The sequence below is a fragment of the Leptopilina heterotoma genome, unplaced genomic scaffold (genome assembly GCF_015476425.1).
Source record: "Leptopilina heterotoma isolate Lh14 unplaced genomic scaffold, ASM1547642v1 Lhet_54, whole genome shotgun sequence".
Lineage (NCBI taxonomy): Eukaryota > Metazoa > Arthropoda > Insecta > Hymenoptera > Figitidae > Leptopilina > Leptopilina heterotoma.
The window spans coordinates 4,371,215-4,393,675 of NW_025111118.1; the positions used below are offsets into that span (position 1 = coordinate 4,371,215).

Below are 22,461 nucleotides of genomic sequence, written 5' to 3' on the forward strand. Positions count from 1 at the left end.
TGAGCCCCACGGAGCAAAAGGTTCTAAAGTGAGGCTTTGATATTAATTGTTCTGTCGAGATAATATCGTCATTAATTACTTTTCGGACAAGTGCCGGGAATAGTCCTTCACAATTCAGGGTTGAAGGGCACAGTTAACAGAGGCAAAGGAACAGTCCTAACGTCCTCGAAATTCTCCTCATGCTAATGCGAGAGAAACTGGAATAATGTTCATTGAATATACTGTTGTAGCATGTAAATTTAAACAAATAAATAGCAATTAATTTACAAAATAAACCAAGTCAAAATAAAATATTCACTTGATTCAAATAATTTATATTTTAAATCAATTAAATGCTATTTGGTATAAATAATTTTTGGCAATTTATTTGATACAAATATAATTATATTTGAATTAAATTTATTTGACTCAAAAATAATTGTATTTGAATCAAATTTATTTGACTCAAATATAATAATATTTGAATCAAATTTATTTGACTCAAATATAATTATATTTGAATCAAATTTATTTGACTCAAATATAATTTTATTTGAGCCAATAATTATTTGAACCAAATAGAATTTAACTATAATATACACTGAAAAAAAAACTGTGAATAAGAAATAGAAAATTTATTTATTTTGCATTATTTTTGTTTATAAATCATAATTTTTAACAAAATTATTATTTTGTTTTAGAAAAACAAGAAAAATATTTGCACAATTCCTATTTTTAATCTTATTTTTGGAACAGGATTTTCCACAGGAATTTGATTAAATATAATATAATATAATGTCTTAAAATTCAAAAATTTTTAATTCAAACCTTTTTTAATTAAAACAACTTATAAAAGTATTGTTATAAAACATGAAGATAAACATATCAATACTGTTCATATCTTCTAAAATTTTAATAAATACTTCGAAAAAATTTTATTATTCTTATAAATAGTAAAATTCTTCGCAAGAATTCAATTAATTTAATAAATAGTAAAATTCTTTGCAGAAATTCAATTATTTTCAAAACAATTTTAATTGAATTCCTCGGATAAATTCAAATATTTCTAAATAATTTAATAAATTTCAATTATTTCCTAAAATTTTAATAAATTCTTCAAAACAATTCAATTATTTTTATAAATACAAAAATTCTTTGCAGGGATTCAATTATTTTTAATCAAATTTAAATAAAATTACATGAAAGAATTTAATTATTTTCAAAAATTTCCATTAAATGCAATTTCAGCAAGAATTTAAAATTCTCTAAAATTAATTCAATTATTCTGAAAATATTTTTAAAAAATTCTATATAAAAATTAAATAACTTTTAATGCAATTTTTAAATGTATTCGTCAAAAGAATTAAAATAATTCAATTATTTTCAAAAAATAATAAAATTCTTGCTATGAATTCAATTATTTTAAATATACTTAATTTTAATAAAATTCTTTAAAGAAATTCCATTATTTTCGAAACAACTTTAATTGAATTTCTCGAAAAAATTTTATTATTTTGAAATATTTCAATAAAATTCTTAATAACAATTTAATTATTTCTAAAAATTTTAATAAATTCTTCGAAGCATTTTAATTATTTTTATAAATAGTAACATTCTTCGCAATAATTCAATTATAATTATAAACAGTAAAATTCTTCGAAGGAATTCAATTATTTTCAAAACAATTTTAATTGAATTCCTCGGATGAATTCAAATATTTTTAAATATTTCCATAAATTTCAATTATGTCCTAAAATTTTAATAAATTCTTCGAAACAATTCAACTATTTTTATAAATAGTAAAATTCTTCGCAAGAATTTAATTATTTTCAATTCACTTTTAATAAAATTCTTCTTCATAAAATTCAATTGTTTTCAAAATTTTCAATTAAAATTATTAAACAAACTCAATTCGTTTAAAAAAAATTTAAAGAAATTCTTCAAAAGAATTTAATTAGGATTTTTAAAAATTTTAATAAAATTCTTTGCGAGAATTCAATTATTTTCCTAAATAATAAAATTCTTTGAAGAAATTCTATTATCATGAAATTTTTTGATAAAATTTTTTGCAACAATTCGATGATTTTCAATACATTAATTTTAAAATTGAAAATATTTGAAAAGAAAAATTATAAAAAAGTTAAGAAACAAAAAGCAAACAACTAACTTCAAACTGCGAACAGATTACCGAAACATGTACTTTATTATTATTAATTAATAATTAATTAATGTTATAATTATTTTTATTTTATAATTCATTCAAAATTGAAATGACAAATAGAAATCATCAGAATTTTTTTGCACTTCTTTTCATTAAGAGACTAAAGTTTTGTTATTTTTTATGAAAATAATAATTGAATTCCTTAAAAAAATGTATTATTTATGAAAATAATTGAATTCCTGTGCAATTTTTATTATTTATGAAAATAATTAAATGTTTGCATACAATTTTATAACAAAATTTTTTTAAATAATTGAATTCTTTTTGGGAAATTTTATTAAAATAGTAGATATTGAAAATCATTGAAAATAGAAAAATGAATTTTATTTTTGAAAATAATTGAAATTAGGACAAGAATTTTTTTGACATTTATGAAAATAATTAAACTTAGAAGAAGAATTTTGTTATTTATAAAGATAATTGTGATTTTTACGAGAATTTTTTTTAAATTCTGAACATTTATTTATTTTGAAATATAGTTAAATTTTGAACATAGTTGAATTTTTTAAGAAGAATTTTATTTTTTTTTTCGAAAATAATTGAATTTTTTCAATTATTCGTAATTTCTCCAAAATTGAATTTTTTTAATGTTTTCAACAAAAATTTAAATTAGAAAATTTTTAAATTCTATTATTTTTAAAATTATTAATTTTTTTTAAAAAAAAAAAGGTTGTAAGAAGTTGTCCAGTATTTTATTTAGATATTTTTAAAAAATCGTCATTTTCAATGTTTTACAAAAATTTAAATAACTTCTAAAATAATGAACGCTTTTTATTTTTTAATCATCTTAAGCTTATTTTAAAGGTCATTTTCTGCATAATAAAAATTACTTATAGGCATTAACTTGTAATTTTTTTCTTAGACTAAGCAAGACCTGAAAATTAGACAAAAAAAATTTAAAAAATTTGAAATAACTTTTTTGTAGACTAAAAACTATTCTAGAAAATATATAAAACATGATACGGTGTCGATTTTTCAAGAAATTTTAATAAATGTTCAAATAAAATTATTTTCTCTGGTTGTAATAAATTTTTTTTCAAAATTTTACGAGTTTACGAGTTTAAGAGTTTGTTTCAGAGTTTTTTTTTAAGTATTTTAATCCCATCAGTAGTACGAGTCAGTTTTAGTCAGACGTTGGAGTTAATTGCTCATATTTACTATTAGTAAAAATAGTAAATTACTATACTAATAGTAATAATACTAAAATTTACTAATTCGAAAGCAAAAAGTTATACTAATTCTAATTAGTAATTCCAAATTAGTAAATTACTAATTTAAATTTACAAATAATAAAAAATTCAAATATAAATACAGTTGAAAATAACAATATAATTTTTAAAAAACAATTAATATAACCAATTTGTATTAGTACCTAACGATTTTCAATCACGACAGTTCTGTTTTCATTCAAATCCCTCTTGGTGACTATCAAGCTCATCTCATCCATCACCCCCTCTCCTTTTCTCTCACTTTGAAGCCGTCCAAATTTGTTACGGTCTAAACACGTGATGAACAATATTTACACAAGAAGAGTAATTAAGTCCAGGCGGATGTTAAATACCTTTCCCCAGTGACTGCCTCATTCTTTATCACTTTTTTCTGTCTTTTGAGAAGATCGTTACACATCTAAAAATTTGCGATTGTGAATAAAGAGAGAAATTTTTTCTCTGCTTTTTTTTTCTTTTACTTTGTTATTTTTCTTTTCGTTCTTTCGTGATAACGAATACCCAATAACTTTCGTAATGATTTTTTTCTACATTTCAATTTTTCTTTCGTTTTTCGTTTATAAATTTTTTTTACTTATTTTTATTTAAAAAATTGTTTGTTCTCTATTTAAAAACTATTTTTATTAACGATTCTAAAAAAAAATTTTTCGTTTTTTTTAAATTGTATATATTTTTGATTTTAATATGAGGTTTCTATTTGTTTTCTGCAGTGTAATTTTTTTTTTTCTATGAGTAGTAAGAGTCAGTTTTACTGACAACAAGAGCTTTCTAAAGTATTTCGAATTCCACCAGTAGTACGAGACAGTTATAGTCAGACGTTGAAGTTAATTGTTTGAATTTAGTCAGAGTAGGTAAAGAATCGTTAGAGAAGGTAAACGGTTTTTAAACTATTTTTTAAGTAGTAAAGTTTATAGTTAAAGTCAGACTAAATATTTAATTTCCCTCAATCTAAAATCAGTAATAATAAGAATTTCAGTAAATTAAAAGAATTTTAACTTTCTAATTGCAATTCATTGCAGATAATTATTGTCAGACAAAAAATTTATTTTTTTGTGTGACTTTAATATGAGATTTAATAATTGTATTTACTAAACGAATTTGTTGTAATAAACACTAAAAAAAATTTGGTATTAAAATAAGTAGCTATAGACGAGAGGTTTTAAAATTTTTGAAATTAGCATGTAAGTAGTAAATGTCAGTTTCACTCAGACGAAATATTTCATTTCGTTGAAATAAAAATAATCAGTGGTAATATAAATTTTAGTCAGACAAAAGCATTGTAAATTCTTGCTTTTGTATTCAAAGTGGTAAGAGACAGTTCTAGTCAGACGAAACATAAAATTGCTGGAATTAAAATTAAGTAGTACAGGTCGTTTTCACTCAGACGGAATATTAAAAAAAAAAAAAAAATTCCATTTAGAATCAGTGGTAGTAACAATTATAGTCAGACAGACAGAAAAATATAAAATTATAATAATTTTCATTTAGTAGTAAAAAATTTAGGTCAGAAAAAACAAAAATGATTTTTATATTCCTATATTAAGTAGTACAAGTCAATTGTGGTCAGACAAATGCTTATTAAAATCCCATCAATAGTGACAATATCACAGATATGTAAAATTATTTTAACTCACAGACGAAATATTTCATCTCATTAGTTAAAGAATTATTTAACATTTCCCTCGCAGACAGATTATTTATTTATTCATTTATTAAAACAATTTCCTGCCTGCAAGAGAAATAAAAATGCTCCTTCGATTATTCAATCTTCGTGGTTAGTAAATTTTTAATTCACCATCATCGACAATTTAATTTTTCTTTAATAATTTTTTTCCTTCGTTATACATATTATGAAAAAAGAAAAAAAATATTTTTTTCTCATGGTCAAAGTAGAAATTGATTTTTAATTTTAAGAGATTATATGTAAGTATATATGTATATGTTATTGAACATTCAACGAATAGTTTCACGATTTCAGTTTCTGCAATGTGAAGTAGAAGTTTCGTCGTACATCAAACATTCGTCTGAGGCTTGTACCGTGGGTGTATTTGCCAAAATCAAACTTCCCTTAAATATTTGCTATCTCCCTTGGGGTTTAGATTGGTCTATACTTTCGATTTAAACAAGCCCTGAATATAGTAAAGCACAGAATTTTGTCATTTTTTAACGCTCACAAAAATAATTATAAAAGTAGTAATAATAATACTAATAATACTAATAATACTAATAATACTAATAATACTAATAATACTAATAATACTAATAATACTAATAATGCTAATAATACTAATAATGCTAATAATACTAATAATACTAATAATACTAATAATACTAAAAAGTAAAAATAATAATTATTCTAATAATAATGCTCTAAAAATATCAAAATTTTTTTCTTCCCTCATTTATTAAATGCAGAAAAAAACCTCTTTTCTCATTTATTCCTCTAGAATGGAATTATAATGTACATTTTTCATATCCGATTACTTTTTATTATTCTTTTTATTTATTTACTTTTTTTTTCTTTGCTCTTTTAATTTTTTTCCCCCTCATACGTATATACTTTATCATTAATACTGGATTTTTGTTTGGGGGATTTTTCGCCCGCGTTTAAATTCATTTTTTTTTTTTTTTTTGCTTTTGCTCTTAATCCTCATTTTCCACTTCTTTTTCAGTGTGTCTTCCTGCATTTGTGAACCGGAACGTTTCCTTTTTTTTTTGTTGCACTCTTACCACATTTTTATCTCATTTTAGTTTCACTTCCAGTGTTTATATAACTTCTCTTGTGTTTTCTTCTTTTTCTACGATTGCGTTTTACTTAATACTTCTCGTTTTTCTTTTTATTTTCTTGTTCCTTTGTTGCTTATTTCATTTCCTTGTCTTTGTTTATTGTTTATTTCTTCATTTTTAGCTTTAACATTTTTTTTGTTCTTGTCGAATCGCTCTTCTTTTGATTTATGTTTTTATTTATTTCTTCCCTTTTTTCTTTTTGGTTCTTTATTTCTTCACCTTTTTCTTTTTGTTTCTTATCGCCTGGTTTAGGGTTCCTATTATTATTCTTTTTTCTTTCTTCTTTTTCAATTCTTTCTTCTTCTTCTATTATTTACTCTTTTTCTATTTTTTCTGCTTTTTCTATTCTTTCTTCATTTTTATTCTTTCTTATTTTTCTATTTTTTCTTCTTTCTCGATTCTTTTTTTCATTCTTTCTTCTTTTTCTATTCTTTCTTCTTTCTCTATTCTTTCTTTTTTTCTATTCTCTTTTCTTTCTTCTCTCTTTTTTCCTTACAATTTTCTTTTTCTTTACCCTCATTTTTATTTTATGAAAATTTTACAAGTTTGATAAATAATAAAATAGTTTATTAATGCTAATAGTAATAGTAACAATAATACCTTAAGATAATAACAATAATAATAATAATTTTAAATAATAATATATTTTTTAATAATAATATAATTTTACCAATAAATTATTTTTAAAACAAAAAGTATTGCAACTTGAAGAAAAATAATTTTTGTTTCTGTAAAGACGATACTGTCCCTCTGAGGGAATATCAGAATAAACGACATTAATCTGAAAGCAAACTGAAATACAGTTTATTCATTTATGGTGAACTTGGTTCGAATATGGTAGAATGTGTTTCACAAACAGTTCAGAATAACCGCTGAAAATCCCTTTTAAACTCTCTTACCCTTCTGTGCAACTCGATTTGTCGAGGGCGAAGCATGTTTATAGAAAGTTGTAATTTATAATACAAAATACGTTCAACTTTGAAATTTTAACTAAATCCCAAAAGTCTCTCTTTTATTTCCTCGATATTTATTTACTAGCAACAATTTTTACATACTTTTTTAAACAAAATTAGCAATTTTTAATTTTAAAAATAATAGAATTTAAAAGTTTTTAATTTAAATTTTTTTTCATAAAAATGAAATATGAATTCAAAATTAAATAAATTTGAAAAGAGTTGCGTTTATAATTTTCAAAAAAGAAATTAACTTCAAACGGTTTCAGTTTGAAATTTTAGAAAATTTTTCAATTTTGAATGAATTCAATTAGAAATTTTAATGAACTTAGATTTTTGAAAAATTTTAATAATTCAAATTCTTCTGAAATTTGTTAAATTTGTCAATAAATATTTAATTAATTATTAAAAATAATGGATTTATAGAAGAATTTTAGTTATAAACATTTAAAAAATATTGAATTTTGGAGAATTTACAAATAATTGCAGAAATTCAATTTTATTTTCAAATTAATAAAATTCTTCTAACAAAATTCAATTACATTCATTTTAAAAAAAATTCTCGTTTAAATCACAATTATCATTATAAATAACAAAATTCTTCAAAAATTAATTTTTTTCAAAAGTGTAAATAAAATTCTTGTCCTAATTTCAATTATTTTCAAAAATTCTCCTCAATTCAACGATTTTCAACATTTACTATTTTAATAAAAATTCCCAAAAAGAATTCTTCTTTAAAAAAAGAATTCAATAAAATTTTACGCAAACATTTAATTATTTTTAAATAATAAAAATTTCACAGGAATTCAATTATTTACCAACTTTTTATAAATTTCTTCGCAATATTAAATTATTTTTATAAATAATAAAACTCGTAGAATTTTCTAATAAAAATTGATTTGAAAATTATTTTTTTTTTTTTTGAAATTTTAGATAATAATTTAATATTAAAAGCATTGAAGCATGAATTTTTATAGAAAAAATAGAATTTTGAAAAAGTTTCGAATTAAAATCTTGGGAAATCTAAATTCTTCATACTTTTTAACTAACTGTAGAATTATTTTTTTTTAAAAAGTTCTCGTCAAAATTTCAATTATAATCTTTTCAAATAATAAAATTCTTCTAAGAAATTCAATTGTTTTCAAAAATTTTAATAAAATTCTTGTCAAAATTTCAATTATCTTTAGAAATAATTAAATTCTTCTCCGAAATTAAATTATTTTCAAAAAATTTAATAAAATTCTTGGCAAAATTTCAATTATTTTCAAAAATTTTCCTTAATTCAATGATTCAATAGGTATCTACTATTCTAATAAAATTTTCCAAAAGAATTCAATTATTTAAAAAACAATTTCATAAAATTCTACACAAACCTTTAATCATTTTCAAAAAATAATAAAAATTTCACAGAAATTTCATTATTTACAAATTTTTTTTATAAATTTCTTCGCAATCATTCAATTATTTTTATAAATAATAAAATATTCACAGGGATTGAATTATTTTGGTAAATAATAAAATTCTTATTAGGAAATGAGAATTCAATTATTTTCATAAAAAATAAAACTTATTGCAGAATTTCAATTATTTTTAATACAATTTTAATCGAATTCCTCGAAAAAAAGTAATTATTCTTAAAAATTTTATTAAAATTCTTCAAGAAAATTCAATTATTTAAAAATTTATTAATAAAATTCTGTATGAGAATTTAATTTTAAGAAACATGCAATTATTCAATAAATTTTTTTTTTTGTATTTAAATAATTGAATTCTCGTAGAATTTTCTAATAAAAATTAATTTAAAAATTAATTTCAGTTAAAAGTTGAGATAATAATTGCAATATTAAAAGCACTATAGGATGAATTTTTAGAAATAATTGAATTTTCAAAAAGTTTCAAATTAAAATCTTTGAAAATCTGAATTTTTCATGCACTTAACTAACAATTCTGTAGAATTCATCGTTTTGAAAAAATTTAATTGAATTCTTTTGAAATTATTTGATAATTCTATTTTCTAATATATATTTAATTGAAGAAATTCGCAATAATCAAAATTTCAAGTAAAATTGAATTGAAATGAAATGGATTTGAAAATTCTCATGAACAACTTTTTAAAAAATTATTAAAAATGTTTGATTTAGAGAAGAATTTTAGTTCAAAATTCCTGTGGAAAAATAATAATAATTATTTATTTAAAAAATAATTTTTGAAATTCTTAATTCCTGTGGAAAAATAATAATAATAATAATTATGTAAAAGAGACGTTATTGCTGTTTTCGAATAATTTTTCAATTAAAGAAATTCGTAATTAGAATATTTTTTTGAGTAAAATTTTTCCTTTATCTTCTAAAAATTAAAAAATTTTCAATTTCATTTTCAATTAAAATTGTCAATTGACAAATAGAATTTATAAACATTTTTTTTCCTTTATTTTCAAAAAAAAAAAACTTTAAATTTTATTAAAGCAATTGTAATTAAGAAATAGAAATGATGCAAATTTTCCTACTTTTATTATTATTATTTTTATTATTTATATTATTTTTATCACTTTTATTATTTTTATCATTTTCATTATTTTTATCATTATAAATCTCAAAAGTCTTTCATTTCATCCCTTAATATACGAATGAATAAATAAATAAATAAATTATCTCCCTTCTTTTTTTCTCAACAAAAAAAAAAATTCGAATTTATAAATTAAAATAAATAATCATGATTTAATTTTTGTGAAGTATTTTTTCCATATAAATTTTATTGTTTTTTTCTCACACACACACAGAAAATAGAAGTGTAAAATTGTAAACAATAGAATTATGAAAATAGAATGTTATGCAGCAATATATTTGGAGCGTATTATGGGCAGATTACTTGTTCATTTTGCTTCAGGTGAATTGAGAGTACACCTTGAAAAGGCAACGTGACGTCATTGCACGCCTCTATTCACACTTGTTATCATATTATCATCGGTCAAGCGTAATTTTACCCCTATATTCTCAACCTCGACGCAGTTGAATGTTGAATCTATTCAAATCTATTCATACAATTCGTAACTATATAACGCGTGTATTACGTACCAAAGAGCTAGCGTAACGAACGAAATGAAAATTTTCCCGCTCTCAATGTTTAAACAAAAAATAATAACCATTTCTCCGTGTATATTTCATTTTCGGTACACATTTCATAACAATTAAAAAAAATTTTTTTTTCGTTTAGTAAATAAAAAACTTTTTTTAATATTTTTCTTTTTTGCTTCCTTTTTTGCTTTTTAAATAAAAAATTTTTTTTATTTTTTTTTTTTACTTTTTTTACTGTTTATTAAATCAAAAATTCTTTTTTTAAAATATTTTTTCTCTTGTTTTTTCGTTTGGTAAATCAAAATTGTTTTTTTATCAATTTAAATCTATTAATTTTTCAAATTTTTGAATTTCTTTTCAGTTATAATTTTTTTTTCAATAAAGTTAGAGGCGATAAGGCAGTAAAAATAGTGAAAGGACTGTAAAAAATGAAAATTAAAATAAATTGAAATTAAATGTAAAGAGTATAAAAAAAAATGAAAATTCACCGGCTAGAAGATCGATTCTGGTTCTACTTTTGGCACTGTCTTCAAAGCCCTGAAGATCATCCTCATAATCGTCGTAATCGTCCCTACGATCTCGATGTTCTTTCGAGAGATCGTCATTATTTTCTTGAGAATTGAGAAATTTTTGTGGCGCTGTTCGCAAGCGTTGTTGATGATTTGTACTGAAGAGAACGGCCGGCGGTGGGGGTGTGGAAAATTGTGAACCCTGAAGACGTCGTTGCAGATAACGCGCCAATAGGGCCTGAACTGCATCGGTCTCCGCGCCTAAAAGACAGAAAAGAGAGACGCATTTCATCATTAGCCAAATTGACAATATTTTCTCCTCCGCAAGGGAAAAATGGAGAAAAGCAATTTTTCCCTTGGAAAAAAAATTTGGAAAAAAGGAAGAAATTTTAAAAAAGAAAACAAAAAAGTAAAAAAAAAAAAAATTTCCACCGAGAGAAAAAATAATTCACGCTTTTCTAATTTTTATACACAAGATCATCAATTTTTTCTAGTTTCGAAAATTACTGTACAGTCAGAATTTTTTTTTTTTGAAATTTTCTATACAATCAAAATTTTATTTTTTTCCAAAAAATTAATTTTTCAAAAAGAAAATTTCTAAATCGAATTTCGAAAAAAATTTAACTTTCCTGTTTTTATTTTTTTATTTATTTATTTACAATGTCCCCGCGGTCAAAAGACCGCGGTTTTTTTTGGTTTCGAAATAAAAAAAAGGAATTTTTTTCTCTCAGGTGGTTAAAAAAATTTTTATTTTCTAAAGCAAGGAAAACATTGTCATTTAGTTAACGCATGAATCAAATCTTTCTCTCTGTCTTTAACACTTTTTTCACATTTCAATTTTCGAGACGAATTAAATTTTCCCCTTGTAAATACAACAATAAATTTTTAGTTTTTAAAAAAATAGATTTTTTCGATTTTTTTTTTTAATTTTTTCGAATATTTAAATATTGTTTCGTAAAAAGTAATAGAAAATTGTAAAATCAACAAAAAGAAGCAATTTTTTTTTGGTAATAATTTGAATTTTTTAGAGAAAATTTCCCAACTGTGTAGAAAATAATCTTTTTCTGAAAGAATTTTCAAAAAAAGTTATAGAAAAGAAATTCGAAAGATAACAAAAGAGAAACAATATTTTTTCGATAACTTTTCAAATTAAATTTGTTCTTTTGGAGAAAATTTTTTATCACTGCAGAAAATATTGTTTTTTGATAAATAATTATTGGAAATATAGAAAAAATTATTAAGAAATAAAACTCAAAAATCGAAAAAATGAAAAATAATTTTGATAAAATTCCAAATTATTTATGAAAAATAAAAAATTTTCTTCGTATAAAAAATTGCCTCTATTTTGTTTCAAATTTTTTCTAATTTTTTTTTCAAATTATCTATAAAAAAAAAAACTATATTTTCTGCAGCGATAAAAAATTTTCTGTAGTAGAATTTTCTGAAAAACAAGATTTCTCTCCAAGAAAAATTTTCTTTATTACAATTTTCTCAAAAACAAAGTTTTCGAAAAAAATTGATTCTATTTTTTATTATTTTGTCAATTTTCAAATCTTTTTCTCATTTTTATCGAAATTATTTATCAAAAAACAATATTTTTGAAGTGATAAAAAATTTTCCCCAATAGAATTTTCTCTGAAAAACAAAGTTTCCTGACAAAAAAGTTTTCAAAAATTTATTCTTTATTTTGTCAATTTTCGAATTGTTTTCTAATCTTCTTTTTAAATTAATTATAAAATAGAATATTCTCTGCAAACTGATCAGAATTTTTTTTTCAAAAACTGCAAATTATTTTAAGAAAAATTCTTGAATTTAAATTAAAAAATTGACAAAATAGAGATGAACAATTTTTTTTTTGCAAACTTTTCAAAATTAGATTTTTTCTTTTCTATCAAATTGCAGAAAATTGCAGAATTTCTCTTTTTATGAATAATTAATAAAATAAAAAAAATTATTAAGAAAATTATCAAGAAAAAAGCTCAAAAATTGAAAACATAGAAAGCTAATCGTTTTTGAAAAATTTTTCCTTTATAGAAAAGTTTTTTATCGCAACAGCTAATATTTTCTTCCATAAATCATTTATATATTTATTTATTCATTTATTTATTTATTTATTTATTTATTTATTTATTTATTTATTTATTTATTTATTTATTTATTTATTTATTTATTTATTTATTTATTTATTTAGGGGAACATAGTCTAGGTCGGCCACCTTTTTGACTTTTGTTTATAACTTTTTTTTAAAAATGAATTTGGACAATTGAAGTATATGGTTGGAAAGTCCTGTTTAATAGGAACATTTTTTCTGTACAAAGTAAATTGACAGGTTTAAAAATGAAAAAGTTATAAAGATTTAAAAAAAAAAAAATTTGTAGTCCAGGTTGGCCATTACAGTCAAGGTCGGCCATGTTTAAAATTCAAAGGGCATTAATCGTTAAAAAATAAAATAACATGTTTGGAGTTACGGAAAATTGATTCTTTATTGTTTACAGTTTGTAACTTAATGAAATAACAAAATAATAACAATAAACAATATAAAAAAATAAATATAAATAAAAAAAAGTTTTGAACTAAAATATTAATAAAATTAAATAAAAATATTAATAAGATGATCAATTATATTATGAGTTATACAGAATTGCAGTTTTTGCAAATGAAGTAGCTCGTCCTCAACTTTGCGCATTTTAAACACATAGTGGCCGACCTTGACAGTAAGTAACATTACCGAATTGTTGTAACCATAAAGAAATACGTTTCGGGATTCGATTTTTTACTTTGTTTTCCTTTCAACCATGAGTCCCACAAATTTTCTGCATACTTGCCTTGACGATTCAATTTGTTTTTTATCTTTTATTAATGGTTTTTCACATTATGCACAAAACTTTTTTTGAGCTTTTTTTGTACCGACGTCACAGAAAACACAATTTTCGATTTTCCGAAAATGTAATTGAACAAAAGTTAGGTTTCACTAAGACAAGCTTCGACAAAATGCGCGTAGGTGGCGCTAGTGAACTTGAAAAAAAAACGCGAGTGGCCTACCTAGACAGTAGGCCAACCTTGACTACATTCCCCTATTTATTTATTTATTTATTTATTTATTTATTTATTTATTTATTTATTTATTTATTTATTTATTTATTTATTTATTTATTTATTTATTATTATTTATTTATTATATTTATTTATTTATTTATTTATTTATTTATTTATTTATTTATTTATTTATTTATTTTATTTATTTATTTATTTATTTATTTATTTATTTATTTATTTATTTATTTATTTATTTATTTATTTATTTATTTATTTATTTATTTATTTATTTATTTATTTATTTATTTATTTATTTATTTATTTATTTATTTATTTACTCATTTATTCCTATAACAAAAATTACAGAAAAAAAATTCGAAAATTATCAAAATAGAGAACAATTTTTCTCCTCTAAAAATTTTCCCTTTTCAGAGAAAATTTTTCATCACTGTAGGAAATATTTTTTTTTCCCCCAAAAAACCTCCTATTGTTTTGAATGTACACTTGAACTGACGCTGCACTTGATGAGCATGACCACAATTTGTACTTGACGCTAAAGCTCCTGAGCTTTCAGAAACGTCAACATCACCCTATAGTCATCATTTTGAATATTGCAGAATAAATTGACATTACAAGTGCACCAAATTCTGTTTTTTTTTCCACAAAATTCCCTTCAGTGTCAGATATATGTAAAAAAGAGCATGTAAAAAAATACACAATAAAAGTCGATTCGTTATTTTTCCACAAAGCAAAAAAAAGAAAGAAAAAAAAACAGTTGAATGTTTAAAATAACCTTTTGTAAAAATACAAAAAAAAGTCAATTTCAAATGTGTCACTCAAATGCATTCAAAATTTCAAGTTAAATGTTTACCAATCGAATAAGAAAAACTGGGACAATAGTAAAGAAGCAAAAGCTCCAAGACTTGTATCAGAAGATGAAAAATATTTTTGAAATGTTAAAATTTGAAAATTGGGATATGAAAATATTTTTATATCCCACATTTGGATTGATAGCATCAATTATTCTTTGGAAGGGAATTACAATAATGTCGAAAAAATTATTATCACCACAAATTACTTCACAATCGAGTAATAGAAGTTTAAAGGGTAAAAGAAGTTTAAATAACAAAATCTCGGAATTTGTTAATCGAAAATTAAATAATGACGAACTGGAGGACGAATTTCTCCAACAAACGGAAATGGATATTAACGGTAAAATAATAATTTTTAATCATTTTTCAATTAAATCGGAGAAATAAAAAAATAGCAAAAAAAAAATAATAATAATTAAAAAGTAAAGTATAAATAATTTTCCAAATAAAAAAAAAATAAATAATAATAAATAATAGAAATTAAATAATAATAATAAATAAAAAATTAATAAGATTTCAATTTAATCAATAAAATAAAAATTTAACAAATAAATTATAATAAACAATAATAGCAGTGAATAATAATTGAATACATAATACAGTTAATTATTTTTTATGAAACATATTTTACGTTTAATTATTTTTTTACCTTACTTGTAAATTCTTATGCAATAAATTATTATTAATTATTATTAATAAATAAAAAAAAAATTTCAATGAAACAAAATTTTCCTCGCTCTCTACAATTAAATTGTTATTAATTATTATTACACGTAAAAACCTTTTAAGCAAACAAAGAAGAAAATAAATAAAAAAAAATATTATTACATCACTGAAATATAATTATATCATTAGTGTTACTTAAAAGAAATAAATAACTTCAGTTTCAATTTTCTCTTAAATACCATTTACATAATTATTTTCTCTTCCTTATTTCAAATTTCAACTTCTGACTCTTTTTCTTTTTTCATCTTTTCAATATTATAAAGTATTTACTTTTTATCAGAAAAAAAAAATGTTTCTTTTTTTTTTCCCAGAAAATAATTTTCGATACAATTTCAGAAAATTGAAAAATTAAAAAATGGTTAAAAAATATTTAAGAAGAATGTTAAAAAAAAGTTTTTAAAAATGTTTTTAAAAATGTTTTAAAAAATGTTTAAAACAATTTTTAAATATATTTTTTTGAATGAAACAAAGAATAGACAAGAGAAATAAACAAAAAATTGTCAATAAAAAGAAAGTAAATAAATAAAGGTTTTTGTATAGAAAATATAAATTCGAAAGCTGAAATTAAATTTCAGTTGCATTTTATTTCTATTGGCATAAAGCTCGATAAAAAACAGCAATTAGTCTCGTATCAAGTTATCTGTCCAATAAAATTAAAAAGCAACTGCAATCAATAAGAAAAAAATTCCTGTACAATACGGAGTATTTTCTGTGAAATTAATTCTTTCTCTATTAATTTTTCTTTATTTTTTATTTTTATATTACTGAATTTTTTTTTAACTTTTTTTTAAATTGTGTTTTTTTCTTCTAAATAAAATTTTTCTCATAAGAAAATATATTTTCATTTTCCTATTAAATTCACTGTGCGCAGTCAAATTATAATTCATCTTTCATCTTTCTTCTTATTAAAAGGAAATTGAAGCTCATCCAATAAAAATGCAACAGCTGCAGTTGCACTTAAACGGATCATTTGGAATTCATATTTTAAAGTTGGACGGAAAAAAAAGTGGGATGAGACAAAAAATTGTCGACAATCAAAAAATGGTGAGTTTTTTTTCGAGAGAGTTTCATAAATGGAAATTTCTTTTTGAAAATTACAATTTAATTTGTCAAAATATTAAACGATTAATGTTTTTTCAATTCTTTTTCAACTATTTAAAATAATTAAAAAAAATATTCGGAATATTCGAAAACTATTTTTTTAAATACTTGAAATATTCAAAAACTTTTTTTTTAATTATTCGAAATATTCAAAAACTATTTTTTAAAATTCAAAACTATTTTTTAAATTATTCGAAATATTCAAAAACTATTTTTTAAAATTCAAAACTATTTTTTAAATTATTCGAAATATTAAAAAAATTATTTTCTAAATTTTGTCATTTATTTAAATAATATTTTAAATAGAATTTATTTTTCGAAAAAAAATTTTATAAATAATGTTTAAAATAAATTTTATTATTTTGGAATTCATATTTCCATGGACAGTGAGGGAGAAATGAGGGATTTTTGGATGAAATGATTCTCAACGTTTGATGGCACGATGAATTGAGAAAACATCGAGACAAGAAATGAATTTCGATCAAGAGAACGTATTCGGATTCCGAGGCTATTCTTTACAAGAGCTCGAATCAAAAGCAAAGACAACCCATCAACCTGTACGTGCAATCAACGTGTTTACTTCGTCGGCCAAAAAGAGAAAAAAAATAAATAAATACAAAAAATACCATCAGATTGCTTTCATTTCAAAATATATATATACAACTTTTGTTCGAAACACAGAAATTAATTTCACTATTTTCATTAAAAAATCACAAAAAAAAAATTATGAAGTAGAAAATTAATCAAGAATTTTTTAAGTGGGAAACTAATTAAGAACTTTATATTAAAAATTTAATAACTTGAAAAATTAGTCCAGAATTTTATAAATAAAAAATTAACTAAGAAGTTTATAAATAAGAAATTAATCAAAAATTTTATAAATAGAAAATTAACCAAGAATTTTGTAAGTATAAATTAATTAAGAATTTTATAAATAGAAAATTATTAAAAAATTTAATAAATTGAAAAATTAATTCAGAATTTTACAAATAAAAAATTAACTAAGAAGTTTATAAATAAGAAATTAATCAAGAATTTTATAAATAGAAAATTAACCAAGAATTTTGTAAGTAGGAAATTAATTAAGAATTTTATAAATAGAAAATTAATCAAAAATTTAATAAATTGAAAAATTAATTCAGAATTTTACAAATAAAAAATTAACTAAGAAGTTTATAAATAAGAAATTAATCAAGAATTTGATAAATAGAAAATTAATCAAGAATTTTGTAAGTAGAAAAATTAATCAACAAATTTTATAAATAGAAAATAAATAAAAAATTTTGTAAATAGAAAAATTAATCAAGAATTTGATAAATAAAAAAATAATTACGAATATTTTACAAAAAATATTCCAATTCTTTGGAAAAAAATCGAAAGAAAGAAAAGTTTCAAGCAACAAGAAAAAAAAACAAAAAAATCGAAGAAATCTTTAAAGATAATTTACCTTTTGAAAAGAGAGTGCAGAGAATGTAATTAAAAGTAGATAACAATAAGAAATCTGTCGAGAGAGTAACTATCATTGAAAAATTTTACCATTTCAAACAGCGACATTTTCAGACAAAATAGTCGAAGAAGACGAATAAGAAGAATAAGTAGAAGTAGAAGAAGAGCTTGTGCTCGAAACGAGGAATTCAACAAAGCGAAAGAGGTGGAAATTCTTCGAGCGGAAACTGAAACAGCGGAAAATGTGAATTCAATTCGCCATGAACAGAAATTGGATAGTCACAATGCCGAGATTCCCGTAGACAAACGTCAAGGATCTTTCGCCGAAAAAAATAATGAGCTGTAAGCTCTCAAATTCTTTTTTTTTTATTTTCCCCTCTCTCTCTCTCTCTGTTCTTATTTTTCTAGAGTTAAAAATACAAAATATTGTCAATTTTTTTTTATAACTAAAATCAGAGAAAGCATAAAATTTTCCACAAGAGTTGAAGAAAAGGGGAAATCTTACAGTTAAAAAAAAAAGAAATGAATAAACTTTCCTTTGGGGGAAAATTTTTTCAATTTGAATTAATTTTGATTCAGGGAAAAATAAAGAGAAACAAAGCGAAATTTTTCTCTAAAATTATAAATTTTATTGAATTTATTATTAAATAAATAAATTTATAAATTAATAAATTTTACTCTCTAAATTTGAATTAGTAAAATGTTTACTAATTTAAATCAGTGTTGACTTTCGAATCAGTAAATTTTACCAATAAATTAGTAGAAATTACTATTTATTAGTAAAGTTTACTAATTCAAAATCAAAAAAATGTTAATAATAAATTAGCAGAAATTAGTATTTATTAGTAAAGTTTACTAATTAAAAAAATTATAAATTAATTTTAATTTTAATTTTAATTTAAAAATATATTTTAATAAATTTATTTATTTATTAAAAATAAAATTTATTTTGAAATATTATTATTATTATTTCAGAAATAAAAATTATTTTTACTTAAAATATTATTATAAAAATTCATTTATTTAATTTCTCTTTATTTATTTTTCAATAAAGGTAAATAAATTTACAAATTTTTTATTTATAAATTAATTAAAGATTCAAAAAACAAATTTCATAAATAAATTTACCAGACAATTTTTCTCTCTATATGAACGTTAAATAATAGTGAAAGTAACAAAATAAAAATGTGACATATTCTTGGAACGAAAAGAATGTCTCTCTCTCTCTCTCTCCCTCGAGTTATTTGAAACTGTTTGCAAAACGTATATATGGTAAAAACGAGTTTCCTTGAAGATTAGTCAAGACGTCAATGACGATTCCTTTTGGATGGTTTCGAGGAATCTTTTTTCAAACCAACTGGTAGTTCCACTTTCTGTTCATTTTTATTTCGTGACTCGAGTATTAAATTATCGACCAAGTTAAAGTGTAAACAACACTAGGCAATTTTTTTAGGTATAAATAAAGGAATATATATATATAAAAAAAAGAAAATTAAAAAAAAAGAACGCAATTGCCTAGTTTATTATCTCCCTCGGTAAAGTGCACTTAAAATTATAATTAGGAGGTTGCAATAACTTCCTCCGTTTAAATATTCAGTTTGCATTCTCCATTGCATCTTCCTCAAACTACTTAAACTGAAGATAATGCAAATGGAATTTCATATCCATTCACGTTCATAAGTATTTTATTATTAGTTATTCTCTTAATCAGACAATTTCCTAATCACTCTTCACTTGCGATGTGCGAGAAATGTTAAATTCAATTATACTGATTAATTACTTTTAATTACTTTTGTTTTAAGTTTTGTCCCCTTATCTTTTCTCGCAATTTATACCATATTAACTATTAAATATAAAGATATTTTTGTATTCTTTGCAAAATATTTTTCAATTAACTAAAAATATTTCCAATTATCAATTTCCAAAAATATTTATAATCCAGAAAAATATTTACGAAAAATATTTTCTTCAATATTTAATTCAGGAAAATATTTAAGAAAAATATTTAAAAGAATATAAGAAGTATTTATTAACTTTATTAATAATAAATTAATTTACAGTTATTAATTAATTACAGTTAATAATTAATAATTGAAAATTAATAACTAATTACAGTTATTAATTAATTTACAGTTTTCTTGAAAGTATTAAAAATATTAAATTGATACCAAAGTGGATCAAGTATAAATGTCAATAAAAATTTAAATCAATCCAATTTTTTGGTATCAATTCGTTAAAATTTAATACTTTCGAGATGACAGTGTATAATGAATTAGTAATATTTATTTTATTATTTCTTTTCTTATTTTTGTTATTATTATTATTTTACCAAAATTTTTCAAACTCGATTTTTTCACTTTTCTTCACGTTTCCTGACGTGAATCTAGATCTACACAGTCGATTTTCAATATTTAATTCAATTACTAATTAATTATTTCAAATAGTTAATTATTATCTTAATTAGTTACTATTCCAGAAATTTACTTATTTTTTAGTTTATTTCCAGTAAATTATTATTTTTTAAAAATTACTATCTCTAAATTACTTTAATTAATCGCAATTTTCTAATCTCTCATTACAGTCAATTGGCAATTGAGAATTGATTGAAGTTAATTAGTTTATTAAATTAATTGTGAATTAATTATTATTAACTATTTTATTAAAATTTCTTTATTTTTAAGTAAAATTACTCCGGAAAATAGAATGAAAAATTATTTAAATTGAATTTATCAGTTTAATTATTAATTTATTCTTATCTTAATTATATTAATCATTTGAGTAATTTATTTTTGTTTAGCTTACTTGTTCTAAATTTTTTTACATTATATCTTAATTATTTTGATTAATCGTAGTTTTCTAATATTATTGTTTATAGTCAATTGACAATATTAAATTCAATTATAAATTACTTATTAGCTTAATTAAGGAGTAAGTTTTCAAAACCTGATAAATTTCATTTAAATTTCATTTAAATTTCATTTAAATTTCATTTTTTTTTTCATTTCGAGAAATATAAACAAATGACAATTCTCACATAACCATTAAAATTAACTGTAATGTAGAAAAATTGTAATAAATTATTCAGTTTTGAATATTTTTTATATTTAAAACGCTCTGCTTGTAAGTAAAGTCTATTGTAATGAGGGAATTTAAAGGTTTTGGTAATTTTTTCTAATAAAAAAAATTAAAATTAAAAATCATCAATGTTAGTCAAAAAAAAAATTTTTAATTGAAAATTCTTTGGTAATAATTTTTTTTCTTAAATTGAATAGTGATAAATCGATTTCTAAGAATTTTAATATTTTGAATGTTTATCTCAATTTCTTTGAAAAATGGATTTATTAACTTTGAAAAAATTGCTCCTCAATTATAGTTATTAATAATTTACTAGAGTAATTAACTTTTGATTTATATTAACTTATATATTATTTCCTATATTCTAATTAATAGTAGTTTTCTAATTACTTTATATAGTTAATTGTCAGTATTAAATTGATTTAATTATCTCCTTAATTATTAATTAATAAAATAATTTACTTTCGATTAGTTTGTATCTTACAAAATTATTATTTATTAATTAAAACTTTTGAAAAAAAAACTAATTTTTTAAATCTAAAATCTTCGAAAATAAAAAATATTGTTTCGGTTTGGTAAAAAAAATTCTTTTTTACGCTCAATATTGACGCTTGCCTACTATATAGGAACTTTTCTGTTTTTAATTATTATTTTAATTACTTACTATACTAGAGGGACTTTTTCTATTTTTAATTAAATTTTTTCAAACATCATTTTCAATTAGTAATTGATTAGAAATATTTTCGAAATTTAAGTTAATTTAAATTAAATTGATTTATCACCATTCATAATTTACTAAAAGTTTATTAACTAAAAGTTTATTGAAAGTATTTTATCACAATTATCGTTTTAAAAAGAATTTCTCAAATTAATTTGATTTAATAGTATTAATTAAATTTATCCGCAACGGCGGTATTTAAATACTATAATTGATTAATTATCAACTACAATTTCTTAATTATTATTTTTATAATGTTTCACAACTTAAATTTAATCTAAAATTTATTGAATTTAAATTTAAAGTAAAAATTATGGAATTTAAATTTAAAGTAAAAATTATTGAATTTAAATTTAAATTAAAAATTATTGAATTTAAATTTCACGCAACTTTAATTTTCTATTATTAAAAATAATGAATTAATTTCGTAATTTTTTAACATACAATTAATAATAAAATTGTAAACATAGTTAATTAAGAATTTAATTAATTATTCATAACTTTCAAAATTGTATTTTTTCTGATTAAATTTCAGAAAAGTTTATAGAGTAGAAATTTATATTCTATAATTAATGAAATAAGGTTGTTTTCTAAATGAAAGATCTTCATTTTGCGCATAATTAGTGTTCATTCAAACGGAAATCGCTGGTGTTTCAATTTTGAGTAAATTTCGCCTCTTATCCTTTCTATTTAGGGAGTTCGTAATTCTTGTTTTCAAAGCATTTGAGATGAAGATGA

The 22,461-nt window shown here is 21.0% G+C and overlaps 1 protein-coding gene across 5 annotated transcripts in view; it reads right to left on the reverse strand.

Moving 5' to 3' along the window:
- The window catches only part of LOC122508445 (low affinity immunoglobulin epsilon Fc receptor-like), a 229,961-nt gene that overhangs the window by 92,085 nt on the left and 115,415 nt on the right, over positions 1–22,461 (reverse strand). For all 5 annotated transcript variants that reach the window (XM_043621801.1, XM_043621805.1, XM_043621804.1 and 2 more), the window contains one exon: positions 10,729–11,010. In XM_043621801.1, coding sequence (XP_043477736.1) covers positions 10,729–11,010 — 282 coding nt within the window. The remainder of the gene's footprint in view (positions 1–10,728; positions 11,011–22,461) is intronic.